We start from the raw sequence: 13877 nt of genomic DNA on the forward strand, positions 1-13877 counted from the left end.
CTACAAAAGCAGAAGGGGCATATCATTGGCCCATTTCTTTGGCCTCTGTTGATAAGAACTCTTATGATTATAGGTTGTGGATTTTCATGGTGTCACAAGAGCTTTTGAATCAGGAGGAGATTAGAAAATGATCTCAAAAAGCCCAATAACATGATTATTGATAATAAATATATATTTTCAATTTTTTGAGAATTCTCATTTTCTGATGCTTTTAATTAATTTTCTTGTAAAATTTACTAACTACAATTCAGTATACAATGTTGAATAGAAGATAGCTGGCATAGTTTTCTCATTCCTGATTTTAATGGCAATGCTTTAAAATACCACCACTAAGTATGGTGTTTGCTGCCTCATTTAGTTTAGTGAGTGTCAGTCGGTTGGGCTGCTATAGTTGGGTGACTTTAAACAGCAGACATTTATTTGTCACAGTTCTGGAGCCTGGGAAGTCCAAGATCAAGGTACCAGCAGATTTGGTTTCTGGTGTGGGTCCACTTTCTGGTTAGCAGATGGCTACCTTCCTGCTGTGTCCTCACATGGCAATGCCTGAGACACATAATTATTCTCGTGTTTCTTCTTATAAGGACACTAATCTCATTCCTGAGGCTCTACCCTCATGACCTAATTACCTCCCTAAATCTCACGTTTATATATTTTTTGTAAAATTTACTTTTTTATGACAGTGATATTGTAATCAATGAATTTTTTTTCTCATCAACTTTATACGTAATGAAAACTTTGGCTGTTTATCTTTTAACCCAATTTCCTTTGTCTATATGTTATTTAAACTTTATCCCTATATGTTGCTTATTAACAGATTTTAAAGTCAAATTTAAAAGTTCAGTATGTTACAACTTGAAGGCTCAAGACTAGCCTGATGATTGTTTTTAAAAGTATAGACACGGAATAGAAATTGGGAAGATGTTATCTTACTCTCCATCTGCTAACATAGTGTGAGGCTTTCCCTTTACTGACTAGAGATAGCTCATCTTCTCTTCCATATCAAGCCCTCTACTCTGTTGGCAAATTCTCATTTTGCATGATAAAACCATCTACTTAAATTGATTTTTTGTAGGGACTAGCAATGTAGACAGACATTGGCACGGTCATCAGTAGAAAGAATCTTATTCTTACCTGCCTACTGTAAATCAACGTTTCTTTGTTCCTGCTTTCCTATCTCCCTCTATTCCCAGCAGAAAGAAGACTGGCAGCATGAAGAGGGGGAACCAGAGCAGCTTATCTGAGTTCCTCCTCCTGGGTCTCCCCATCTGGCCAGAGCAGCAGGCCGTATTCTTTGCCCTGTTCCTGGGCATGTACCTGACCACGGTGCTGGGGAACCTGCTCATCATCCTGCTCATCTGGCTGGACTCTCACCTCCACACCCCCATGTACTTCTTCCTCAGCCACTTGGCTCTCACTGACATCTCCCTTTCATCTGTCACTGTCCCTAAGATGTTAATGAGCATGAACACTCAAGATCAATCCATTCCTTATGCAGAATGTATAACTCAGATGTATTTTTTCATATTTTTCACTGATCTGGACAGTTTTCTTCTCACTTCAATGGCATATGATCGGTATGTGGCCATCTGTCACCCCCTCCACTACACCACTATCATGAAAGATGGACTGTGTACCTTACTAGTAGCTGTGTGCTGGATCCTCTCCTGTACCAATGCCCTGACTCACACTCTCCTCCTGGCCCAGCTGTCCTTTTGTGCTGACAACACCATCCCCCATTTCTTCTGTGACCTTGCTGCCCTACTCAAGCTGTCATGCTCAGACATCTCCCTCAATGAGCTGCTCATTTTCACAGTGGGACAGGCAGTCATTACTCTACCACTAATATGCATCTTGATCTCTTACGGCCACATTGGGGTCACCATCCTAAAGGCTCCGTCTACCAAGGGGATCTTCAAAGCCTTGTCTACCTGCAGCTCCCACCTCTCTGTGGTGTCTCTGTATTATGGCACAATTATTGGACTGTATTTTGTCCCCTCGTCCAGCGCCTCCAGCGATAAGGACATAATTGCCTCTGTGATGTACACGGTGGTCACCCCATTGCTGAATCCCTTCATTTATAGCCTAAGGAACAGGGACATAAAGGGAGCCCTGGAGAGGCTCTTCAACAGGGCAATAGTCTTATCTCAGTGACATTTGTTCTTCTTTATAGCAGACACGTGCATCGACCTTTCTCCAGATGATAGATCCTTAATCCTGATCCCAGCAAGGGATAAGTGCCCAGTAACTCTTTGATGACTTGAATTGCATTCTGTTACAGTTATTCTCTCTTTTCCTCTTTAGTATAAATGGTAAATTCTGAGTTTATTTAATTAGTTATTTGTCTTGCTTATTAGATTCAGAAATTACATAGCTAACAGAACTTAAATCTTTCATTTCCTGGAAATTTTTTTTGTTCTTATGAATTGTTTAAATATGTTGACTAACAGGCTTCCCTGGGTAGAGAAAGGTTGAAGGATTGGGTATTTGTAAAGCTGTTTTCCTTTCTTTCTTCCCATTCAGTTCTCTTCTCACGTTTTTTATTGTTGGTGGTGATGGTGGTAGGTCAGGAGAAGAAACTGTATAGTACCCTTTACAGATCCAAAAAGCTATTCACTGTCATCAGTTCAGCATAGAATCTTTATTGTTGGTCTGGATAAAGCATGTCTTGGTAGCCTCAGCACACTTGTGAACCGCTGTACACTCTCATCCCTGCTAGGGTTATGTGATCTGTGGAACTGAGTGCCTGCCTCAGTTTCCTTGCCGGCACCCCGGTTCTGTTGTTCAGATCCCTGAAGATCTGCCCAATCTTGTCAGGCCCATCCTCCAGAGAGGCCAACATTGTCATTTATGTTCTTAGCCACAGGCTGGTGACATTCCTCTGAATGGCTTTTCCTCAAGAAATGGCAAGCTCACTTGTCTGTTGGGAAGTGTTTCATCTCTGTCTGTCCTACTAGTCTGCCCCATCTCCCAGATCGGTTTGCTTTGGTTTTGGACAGCCCAAAGCACACTGCTGTGCACCATGTTGATTTGAATATGCAAATAGAACTGAACATCAATCACATTGGAAACATGTACTTTATTTGAGTGCATTTCCCTCCAGCCATGCCAGTGCTAAGATTCATGACCTTTTCCAGTGAAGCACCTCACTGAGTTTAGAACAAAGCTTGTTGCAGGTTTGAAAACCATGAATATGTGATTTGTTCACAAGCTTACAAATAATTCTGAAAATTGGTAATTATTGACTTGTCAAGTGACCCATGTATGTCCTTCTCAAAAGTTAACATGAATTCTTTCACAGTGTGGCAATAGAACAACCTTTGTCAGAAGGGGGGGAATCAAAATACCCTAGAACCGGGCGCTCCAGCACTTGATTTTAGTGCATATATAACACAGAACTCTGACATAGAAATTTTAAAAGTAAACAAAAATTATTCATTTTCTCACAGATTCAAAGTGGAAAGGGAATTTGTTAAAGAATTAAATTCACTTAGGTTTCGAAGGAAAAAATAAACCCATCAATGTTGTGTTGGTTATTATCTTTGAATCCAAGAAGTAAGAGTGTGTGTGTGTGTGTGTGTGTGTGTGTGTGTGTGTGTGATAGAGATAGAGATAGAGAGAGAGAGAGAGAGAGAGAGAGAAAAGCTACAAATGAAATCAGAAAATAACTCACATACATGTACAATTTAATTTATATGTTATTAAGCATGAAAGGTTGAAATTAATACTGAAAATAGTAAAACATTCTTTATCTTATAGTTGTGCTCCTCAGTAGCCATCTAGTAAGTTACCTCTCTGTGCCAGGCAGTATGCCTATTCTTGGTCACACAGAGCTGGATAAAGACAAAGCCTCCAAGCAAAAGAAACTCATGTTCTCATAGTGTAGTGACAGGTAAACTAAGAAATATGTAAGAGTACAAAAAGTGCCTTAATATAATAAGACCACGAATAGTTGTGCTTATTTTGCATGGCTACTGTGTCAGGCATTGTATCAAAAGCTGTACCTGTATTATCTCATTTAATCCTGATAATTCTATAAACATAGTTATCTATATTTTACAGCTGAGGAAATTGAGGCTTAGAGACAGTGACATAATTACATGGTAGTAACACAAGGGAGTATAGTTAATGCTGCTTGGATAACAACAAACGCTTTACAGTGGAAATAATTCTTCAGTTGGTGGTTGAAGGATGCTCAGGGTTGATACATAATGGAACAAATGAGTCTAGGTAGAGTGGACAGAGTGAGCTGGAGCACTGAAATTGTGTGGTATGTTCAGGGAAATGTAAGAAAAATGATGTTGCTATAGCATAGGTATGTATGGGTCAAGGGAGCATCAAGAGGTGAGCCTAGAGGACCATATTGTGAGGGGGCTAGGATGTCCTATTAAGAGGTTGAGACATTGCCTTGCAAGTGACCATTGGCTACGGGTGGGGTGGGATAGAGATTAGTCCCAGGGAAGGTTATGTTTGTGTTTTTGAAAGATTACTCAGGTCACCAGTGGGTGAGATGGTTTGGCAATGGATTGGAGTGCCGTGAGTCAAGAGGCTTAATTAGAAGGTCATTGTACATCCAGGTAACAGATGATGTGTGCCTGAATGAAGACAATGGCATGAAGATAGAGAAGAGAATACTCTTGAAGATAGAGTAGACGGTATTGGTAATTGATAGGAAGTAGGTGATAGAATGAAGGATTGCTCTTGATTTACGCTTCTGTGGACTGACAGTTAAGAACAAAATGGATGACCAGGCACCTTGAATAATTTTCATTAGGTTTCACTGTCTTAAGGAAGTGAGGAAACAAATTGAAGACCATTTGCTTTTTAAAAAAAAAAAAAAATATATATATATATATATATATATATATATGTATATTTTATTGCATTTTAGGTTTTGGGGTACATGTGAAGAACATGCAAGATTGTTGCATAGGTACACACATGGCAGTGTGGTTTTCTGCCTTCCGTCCCCTTGCCTGTATCTGTCATTTCTCCCCATGCTATCTCTTCCCACCTCCCCACCCCCCCGTCCCTCCCCCATTTCCCCCCAACGGACCCCTCCCTGTGTAGTGCTCCCCTCCCTGTGTCCATGTGTTCTCATTGTTCAACACCCGCCTATGAGTGAGAATATGCGGTGTTTGATTTTCTGCTCTTGTGTCAGTTTGCGGAGAATGATGGTTTCCTGGTTCGTCCATGTCCCTACAAAGGACGTGAACTCATCATTTTTGATGGCTGCGTAATATTCCATGGTGTATATGTACCACATTTTCCCTATCCAGTCTATCATCGTTGGGCATTTGGGTTGGTTCCAGGTCTTTGCTATTGTAAACAGTGCTGCAATGAACATTCGTGTGCACGTGTCCTTATAGTAGAATGATTTATAATCCTTTGGATATATACCCAGTAATGGGATTGCTGGGTCAAATGGGATTTCTATGACCATTTGCTTTTTAAAAGTGGTTCTGAGCAAGAGAAAAGCAAATACCCTAAATAGGCAAGGGACACCAGGAAGCTTTCTATCATCCCACCTCTTTCCACCACCCCACCTCTGATTCAAAGCACACCTGGCTCACATTATGTTACCAAGGTGCAAAAATTTATAAGTAGCCTGTACGTCAGTGGGAATTATCTTAATGCTAACATCACATTAATTTTATTTGACATAGATGACCTTAAAGGAATAGAAATTTGAGCTTATGTTTTGGGGGTGGGTGTAATATAATAAGATAGTCATGTGCCTCATAATGACATTTTGGTTAGCAACAGACTGCATATGCAACAGTGGTCCCAGAAGCTTATAATGGAACTGAATAAATCCTATCACAGAAATACTTACCATAGTGTTACAGTTGCCTACTGTATTTAGTATACGAACAAGCTATACAGGTTTGTACCCTAGCAGCTGTAGTTATACCATATAGCTAAGCTGTATAGTAGGCTATCCCATCTAGGTTTGTGTAAGTACACTGTATAACGTTTGCACAATGACAAAATTGCCCTGTGAAACATTTCTCAGAACATATCCCCATTCTTAAGTAACGTATCAGGGGAGAAATAAGTTTGAAACTTTGAGTACATTGGTGACTCTTGGCTGGCTGGAATTGAAGAATGTTATAGACTGTTGAACAGTGATAGGCAATAGTGTCCTTTGATGAATTTTTGTATGCACAGTGGTGACCTAACTCCTAACTGCCACAGAATTCTATTGAGTAAACTGAAGTGGACACCCAGTCACTTTTTCTAGTTTGCTTGGGGCCTGTGAGAAAGAACTTAAACCATTCCCAGAGAACGTTCAGAAATTTACTGCACCATCAGTGAGTGGATTGAGGGTCCTTGAGGATCAGAATGGTGAAAGAAACCAGAAGGCTATCTAGAGAATCCTCATGTACTAAGATGTGGCATCTAAATGACTCACATTTGTACTTAATGATTGCTGAAGCCTGGAACAATTTTATTCCAATGAAAGATGCTCAATAATTATTCATTGAAAAAGTGCAGGCATCATACAACATTTTAGGATAAGTTAGGTTGGGTGTGACAAACAAACTTAAATGAGGAAAGAGTTTAGGTAGACAGTGGATACCTGGTCATACCAGATGTAAGAAATCAAAATTATATAGCCCTTATTTTTAAAAATAATATTTAAAACATTTCTAGGATTCTTGGAGACAGACAGAACCCCATTTGCCTTTAAACATCATTTTTTCCTTCTCTGTAACTAATTTAAGCTGCTGCTGCCCCTTTTAGATCTGGAGGCAAACCTGCAGTCAGATAAGGAGAGAGGATTCCCATGTTATGGCACTAAGTGGAGATTAATGTTATGGCACTTAGTGCCATAAACAAGACAGGTGCCACCTGATTTTTAATGATTGACAAATCAATAACCTAGAATGAAAGTGTCATGAAAGCAGGGACTTTGTCTTGCCCAGTGTCATACCGCTAGCACTTATAATAGCTTCCAACACACAGTAGATGGTTGGTTAGTAAATATTTATTGAACCAATAAATCTCAGAGAAGAGATTTTTTTGACTTCTGAGTTGGGGGAGGAATAAAGAATGATCATAGTTATAATAATTATTATAACTAGTTATAATAATAACTATTATAATAACAGCTATTATAATAATAGCTATTCCTTATTGAATGCCACTATTACTCACTACTATACTGGATACATTTTATAGTTTATTTCAGTTAATCCTCCAAGTTACCTTATTAGATAGACACTGTTGTCTCCATTTTATAAATGAGGAAAACAAGGACTCAAAGAGGCTAAGTCACCGGACTACAATCTTACGGCTAGGATGTGGCAGACCCCAAAATGAAGCCTGTTTGCCTGACTCCAAGCCTATGTCTTTTCATTAAATGTTGCTGTCACTCTATCTAAGAGCAAAAATTTTCCTCTGACTGAAGAGCCTCTTGAGGGCCCTCTTCATGTCCTTATTCCTTAGGCTATAGATAAAAGGGTTCAACGTGGGAGTCACTATGGTATACATTGCAGCTGTTGCAATGTCCTTATCTTCAGAGGCGATAGAGGGAGGACACAGGTAGGCACTGAAGAGGGTCCCATAGAACACACAAACAATGCAGAGGTGGGAACTGCAGGTGGAAAAGGCCTTGCCCGCCCCACCATGGGTTCGGACCCTCAGAATAGCAGGCACAATGTAGATGTAGGAGGTGACAATGCATAGAAAGGGGATGATGAGTACTGTGCCTCCCAAGACAAAAACCATCATCTCATTGATGTGGGTGTCAGAACATGATAGCTTCAGGACAGGAGTGATGTCACAGAAAAAGTGAGCAATTTCCCCAGTCACACAGAAGGACAGTCGAGCCATGAGGAGTGTGTGGGTCAAGGCAACAACGTTGGTGAGGACCCAGCACAACACGAGGATTAGGGCACAGACTTGGGGGCTCATGACTGTGGAGTAGTAGAGGGGGTGGCAAATGGCCACATAGCGGTCATACGCCATGGCAGCCAGGAAGAAGCTGTCCAGATCACCAAACATCAGAAAGAAATACATTTGCGTGAGGCAACCCGTGTAGGAGATGGTGTGATGCCGCGTCTGTACATTCACCAGCATCTTGGAAACTGTGGAGGAGGTTAAACCCATGTCAACAAAAGACAGGTTGGCCAAGAAAAAGCACATGGGGGTGTGGAGGTGCAGGTCAGAGCCAATGGCCAGGATGATGAGCAGGTTCCCAGTCAAGGTGACAAGATATACACACAGGAAAATTCCGAAGAGAGACTGTTTTGCTCTGGAGACACTGATATTCCTCGGAGGAAAAATTCAGAAACGCTGGACTGGTTTTCCATGACTCTGCAGCATCTGGAGCTGAGGGAAGACAGTTAGAATGCCAGATTTCATCTAAAACTGCATGGGCTGACTCCCAAATCTCCCTTTAAGTTCACTGTATTCCTAATCCTGAGTTTATCTTCAATCTGACCCTACTTCTTTTCTCTCTTTCTCAGGATCTCATTCAGCACCCCCTTCTCCTCTCTCCCATGATTTAATCTTCTACACAGAGTATCCTTCCAAAAAGGTCAGGGCATATTCTTCCTTGGCATTATCATGCCTTAGACTAAGCCTACAACCTCCTGTGAGTTTTATTCTTGCATTAGGCTGTATACCTGAGTAGACTGAGGTCAGCTAAATTTTACATTCTTTGGGGAGGTAGCCGAAAAAACTCACACAAAATTCTTATTTTTGACACATCCTCATTCATTTTAGAGTGAAGGGAATATGAAGGATTCATGCCTCTTTATTTCTTCATTTTTTTTTTGAAGAAGAAAATATGAAGCCTTGCATTTCTCCCTGCATTTGAGTTTTTGTCACTGGCATCATCATCATCCTGTAGCTAATGCAGATTAAGTTGGCCACATATATGACAGGCACTCTGCTGAGTACTTTAAGATTCTTTCCTTTAATCCTTAAACAACACTAGGATACAGAGATTATTATTCTTACCCTTACATAAGAAAACTAAGGCTAGGGATGTTTACGTGAATTATACAAAGACCCCACAGCTCATAAATATTTGAGACAGAATTCAAACCCACAGCATTGGATACCAGAGACTGCACCATCAATCAATATAAATAGAAAGTAACTTTCTACCACCAAATTTGTGTTTTATCTCTCAGTACTCCTAGTTTACCATACTCAGTCTCACTCACCCTTACTGTCTTTTGTATTTGTATTTTACAGAAGAACAATGAAGTTTAAGAACTAGATAGAACCTGTAAGATCACCTGGTCCAGAGGTCCCCTAGCATTGGTCTGTAGACTAGTTTATCATGATCAAGTGAGATGCTTGTTTAAAATCCTGATCCTGGCCAGGCATGGTGGCTCACATCTGTAATCCCAGCACTTTGGGAGGCCGAGGAGGTCTGGAGTTCCAGACCAGTCTGACCAACATGGCGAAAGCCTGTCTCTATTAAAAATACAAAAATTAGCTGGGCGTGGTGGCACATGCCTGTTATCCTAGCCACTCAGTAATCTGAGGCAGGAGAATCGCTTGAACCTTCGAGGCAGAGGCTGCAGTGAGCTGAGATCACACCACTGCACTCCAGCCTGGGCAACAGAGCAACACTCCATCTCAAAAAAAAGAAAAATGCCCGATCCCTACCTCAGACCTGTGGAATTTAAATTTCTAGGATACAGTTTAAGTGCCTGCTTAAAAACTAAAATTGAACCCTTCTCAGGTATTTGGATGCTCAATGAGGATTAAGAAAATGTTGCTTAGTTCAACTCCTCCCTTTGATTCAGATACATAAGCTAAAGTTCAAAAGAATGAAGTGATTGAAAAAGTTGACACTATGTCTTGGAGGAAGATATGGTACAAAAACCAGGATATCTGTGCTCTCAGACAGGTGTTCTTTTTAAAAAATCAGCTATCTTTTCATTTTTTTGAATTATTCTTTGTTATTAATATCTTACAAATCAAAATGTGTTTTCCTGATTTTTATTCAGAGTCTATACCTAAAGAAAAAGTTACCTTCAAATGGATAGCTTTACTAAAGCACTGTTCATATTTTGAAGTGGATACTTCAAACTTTAGATAGAGGAACATCTGAGAACTATTGCATATGTATCTATTTCTGAACACTACACTGGCTGAAGAACATCTCAGGGTTATATAACTTCCCTGAGAGATCAGAAAGCTACAGTCCAAGTTATTTTCTCCCCTACTTCGTCACTTGATAGGGCACATTCTGACAGGGCACATTCTAATAACCACGTCCAGGAGGATAAGAGATCCTCTTATGATTCAGCTGATTGTCTCATCAAGAGAAGGGTTACAAAGTGGCAGGCAATGCCTTGTTTTCCTGGCATGGAGACCCTGCCTTTAGCAAGTATCTCCTTTCATTGCGGTTTTCAAAGAGACTGTAAGTTGTTTTGGGGAAGAGCAGCATCGTTTTGATCCTCTGTGTTGGCATATATGGCCTTGATCAGGCTATTTCTATGGCGGTTCTTTGATCTACGGCACCAACTGCTTAACATCAGAAAACTCCCCCAATCCTCAAAACGGGTCGAAGGCTCACCACTGTAAGCCTAGTTTTTTACCTTCTGTCATTTTTTTTCTCTACTCAAGCACCTTGCACTATCTCTTGCCCTGTCGTTTGGTTTTTCTCTTTCCCTAAAAGGATTTCTCATCCTTCATCCTATCTATGGCCTCATAAAACTCTGTAGGTCCTTGCAACATCACGGGGATGCTTCCAGAAACTTGAGCCAATCCTTTCCTCTGTCACCCCAGGGTAGTGAGGTCCCTTTACTTACCTCCACTGCCTCTTCATCTACTGTGTCAGCCAGCAGATAAGAGCTGGCTTGAATATGATGGAGAGAGTATTCCAAATGTAGGACATGCCCACCTGCTTGCCACTACCATGGTAAAGGAGAAGCCAATACAGAGGTCCTTAATTTGAGGGGAAGAGCTCAGATTCTTCCTTACAATCTGTGTGATGGCATTAACTAAAATCAGGGTACAGGATCAAGAATAATAAATACAAATGGCAAAGAGCTGGAAGCAGAAGTTAGATTGCTAAATCAAGATTGAAAATATACTTAAAGGGGCTTAAGGGAGGGGTGGGGAGACTAGGATTGTAGAGAAGAAGTCCATGAGATTAATAAAGGATTGCAAAGCCAAGTCAAGGCCAGATCAGTAGGGGAGGATGGAGCTGTCACAGTTACATTCATCAGCTAGAACAGAGAAGATCAGAAAGAAGAGTATTTGAGATGACCTGGGACACATGGTACTCTGATCTCACCTAACCAAGATCTCTGGGACTTTTGAAGTTTTCTATATTTATATTTTGAAACCTGAACTGATAAACTCAGAAGCAGGGAGCTGCTGGCTCATCAGGCTCCTACCAGGAGGAGGCTGAATGTGCTCCACGTAGGGCAGCTACATACAGGGAGTCATGGGACAGAGTTCCCTAGAGCCCTGTTAGTGTTAACCCTCATAATTGCCCAATTTTCTCTCTGTGTCTCTTATAACAGACCAAATTAGTACAGTGCTGGCTTTATTTAAAAATTGGGAAGCTTTACTTCTTTCTTTATGTTAAGTGGTAGTGTTAAGGAGTTAAGGTATTAGTATTGATTTGTAACCACAGTCTTTGGCAAAAAGGAACTTTCTATGTAAATGCATCTCTTTGCTTCCCCCTTACAATAAGGTTTTTGCTTCTAACCTCCTCTAAAAAAAACCCCCACAAGCTGCTAACATCCACCTTTACAAACAGTTTAATGGCATATGACATATCTTTAAAGAATTCTTATGCTTCTGGTTAATGTTATACTAAACCCATGTATCTAATTTCACTCTACTAAAAGTGATTGGAAATTTTACTAAATTTTACTAAATTTAGTAAAATCACTCTACTAAAAAGTGATTGGAAAAAAAAGACATAAAACCCACAAGGACAGAGAATAGAGGCAAGCAAATAATAACCACAAATTGTGGAAACTAGAAACCCGATGGATACGTGGGTGATGACTTACACTGCCCTCAGCTTGATCAAAACTTAGATTGATTTCCTCCTCGCTAAAGGCCCCTGGCTTCCCTTTTCTTTACATTTGCATTAGAGAACTTATAATTGTAATTTTTTTTCTCTGCTCTTTTGAGATGTAAATATTCTCCTAGACTCTTGATGGTTTCATAGCTCAAGAATGTCTTTCTCCAGGACCTGGGAGCTATTCCTTGGAAATGCAATCATCAAGAAAGATAGATAGGTTCCAGTTTCATTCTTCTGCATATGGATAGCCAACTTTGCCAGCACCATTTATTGAATAGGGTATCCTTTCCCCATTTATTTTTGTTGGTCAAAGGTCAGTTGGTTGTAAGTATGTGACTTTATTTCTAGGTTCTCTATTCTGTTCCACTGATCTATTTGTCTATTTTTGTAATAGAGCCATACTGTTTTCATTACTATAACCTCATAGTATAGTTTGAAGTCAGGTAATGTGATGCTTCGAGCTTTACTCTTTTGCGTATGGCTGCTTTGGCTATTTGGCTCTTTTTTGGTTCCATATGAATTTTAGAATTTTTTTTTCTAATTTTGTTAAAAATTATGGTGATTTGATAGGAATTGCATTGAATCTGTAGATTGCTTTGGGCAGCACATTCATTTTAATGTTATCGGCTCTTTCTATCCACAAGCACAGGGTGTTTTTTCTTTGGTTTGTGCCATTGAAATGGCCTCATTGCCTGGGCTCACATCTGAAGTTCTTGGTCTCATGGCTGAGAAAATAAAAAATGTGGACACACCAAGGGTGAGGTCAGAGCAGAAGCAGAAGTTTAATAGGTGAAAGAAAGAGAACAGCTCTCTGCAGCAGAGAGGGCTCCTGGAAAGGGTTGCTGTTTTTACAGTTGAATGCAAAAGTTTTTTGTTTTTTTTTTTTTGAGACGGAGTCTCACTCTGTCACCTAGGCTAGAGTGCGGTGGCACAATCTCAGCTAACTGGAATCTCCGCCGCTTTGGTTCAAGTGATTCTCCTGTCTCAGCAGCTGGGATTACAGGCGCCCACCACCACTCACAGCTAATATTTTGTATTTTTAGTAGAGATTTGGTTTCACCATGTTGGCCAGGCTGGTGTCAAACTCCTGATCTTGCGATTCGCTCATCTCAGCCTCCCAAAGTGCTGAGATTACAGGCATGAGCCACCAGTCCAGGCCAAATGCAAAGGCTTTGATAAGAAAGTGATGAGGGCTGGGTGTCTCATTTGCATGAGGTATGAATTTCTGGTAACACCACCCTATCCTCCTAATGTGCATGTGGGCCTTCAGCTTGAGTTACTCCATATTGCTTTGTTCCTCTTACTTCAGTGCATGTGTCAGGGAAAGGAATTTTCCACTGTGGGCATATCTATGCAAGTCACCAGTGTAGCCCTTCTTATCTGTGCAGCTGTGGGCATGTCTCAGGTACCCACCACCCCCCCCCACAATCCCCACCATTCAGTACAAGTTCTCTTATCATTGCCTGCAGGCTGTTCTTTTGTTTTAAATAATTCAACCGAGGACCCACTCTAACTGCCTGCCTGACTGAGTTTATTGCTTTCTCCTCTCTCTTCATCTGTGATTTCTTTCACAAGTGTTTTATATTGTCCTTATAGAGGTCTTTCACTTCCTGGGTTAAATGTATTCCTTGGTATCTTATTTTATGTGTGTTTGTGGCTGTTGTAAATGGAATTGGGTTCTTGATTTGGTTCTCAGCTACAGTGTTGTTGGTGTATAGAAATGCAACTGATTTTTTGTGCTTTAATTTTGTATCCTGAGACATTATTGAACTTGCTTATCAGATCTGGGAGTCTTTTGGAGCAATCTTTAGGTTTTCTAGGTATAAGATCATGTCATCAGTGAACAGAGATAGTTTGACTTCTTCCT

At 40.5% G+C, this 13877-nt stretch overlaps 2 protein-coding genes across 2 annotated transcripts; one reads left to right on the top strand and one right to left on the bottom strand.

Moving 5' to 3' along the window:
• Positions 1-1071: 1071 nt before the first annotated feature.
• On the top strand, positions 1072-3394 carry LOC101028826 (olfactory receptor 1J4). Its single transcript, XM_003945018.3, has one exon. It carries the CDS (start codon positions 1210-1212, stop codon positions 2149-2151), a length of 942 nt encoding a protein of 313 aa, XP_003945067.2. The 5' UTR covers positions 1072-1209; the 3' UTR covers positions 2152-3394.
• A 3316-nt stretch (positions 3395-6710) lies between these two features.
• On the bottom strand, positions 6711-8415 carry OR1N1 (olfactory receptor family 1 subfamily N member 1). The gene is given in 2 exon segments (XM_010333037.2): positions 6711-8252; positions 8255-8415. Coding segments are annotated over 2 exon segments (936 nt in total). The 5' UTR covers positions 8316-8415; the 3' UTR covers positions 6711-7377.
• Between the last annotated feature and the right edge of the window lie 5462 nt (positions 8416-13877).

The sequence above is a fragment of the Saimiri boliviensis genome, chromosome 2, assembly GCF_048565385.1.
Source record: "Saimiri boliviensis isolate mSaiBol1 chromosome 2, mSaiBol1.pri, whole genome shotgun sequence".
NCBI lineage: Eukaryota > Metazoa > Chordata > Mammalia > Primates > Cebidae > Saimiri > Saimiri boliviensis.

Excerpts from the sequence above, each read along its gene's own strand:
- LOC101028826 (XM_003945018.3), top strand. The coding sequence starts at position 1,210 with ATGAAGAGGGGGAACCAGAGCAGCTTATCTGAGTTCCTCCTCCTGGGT.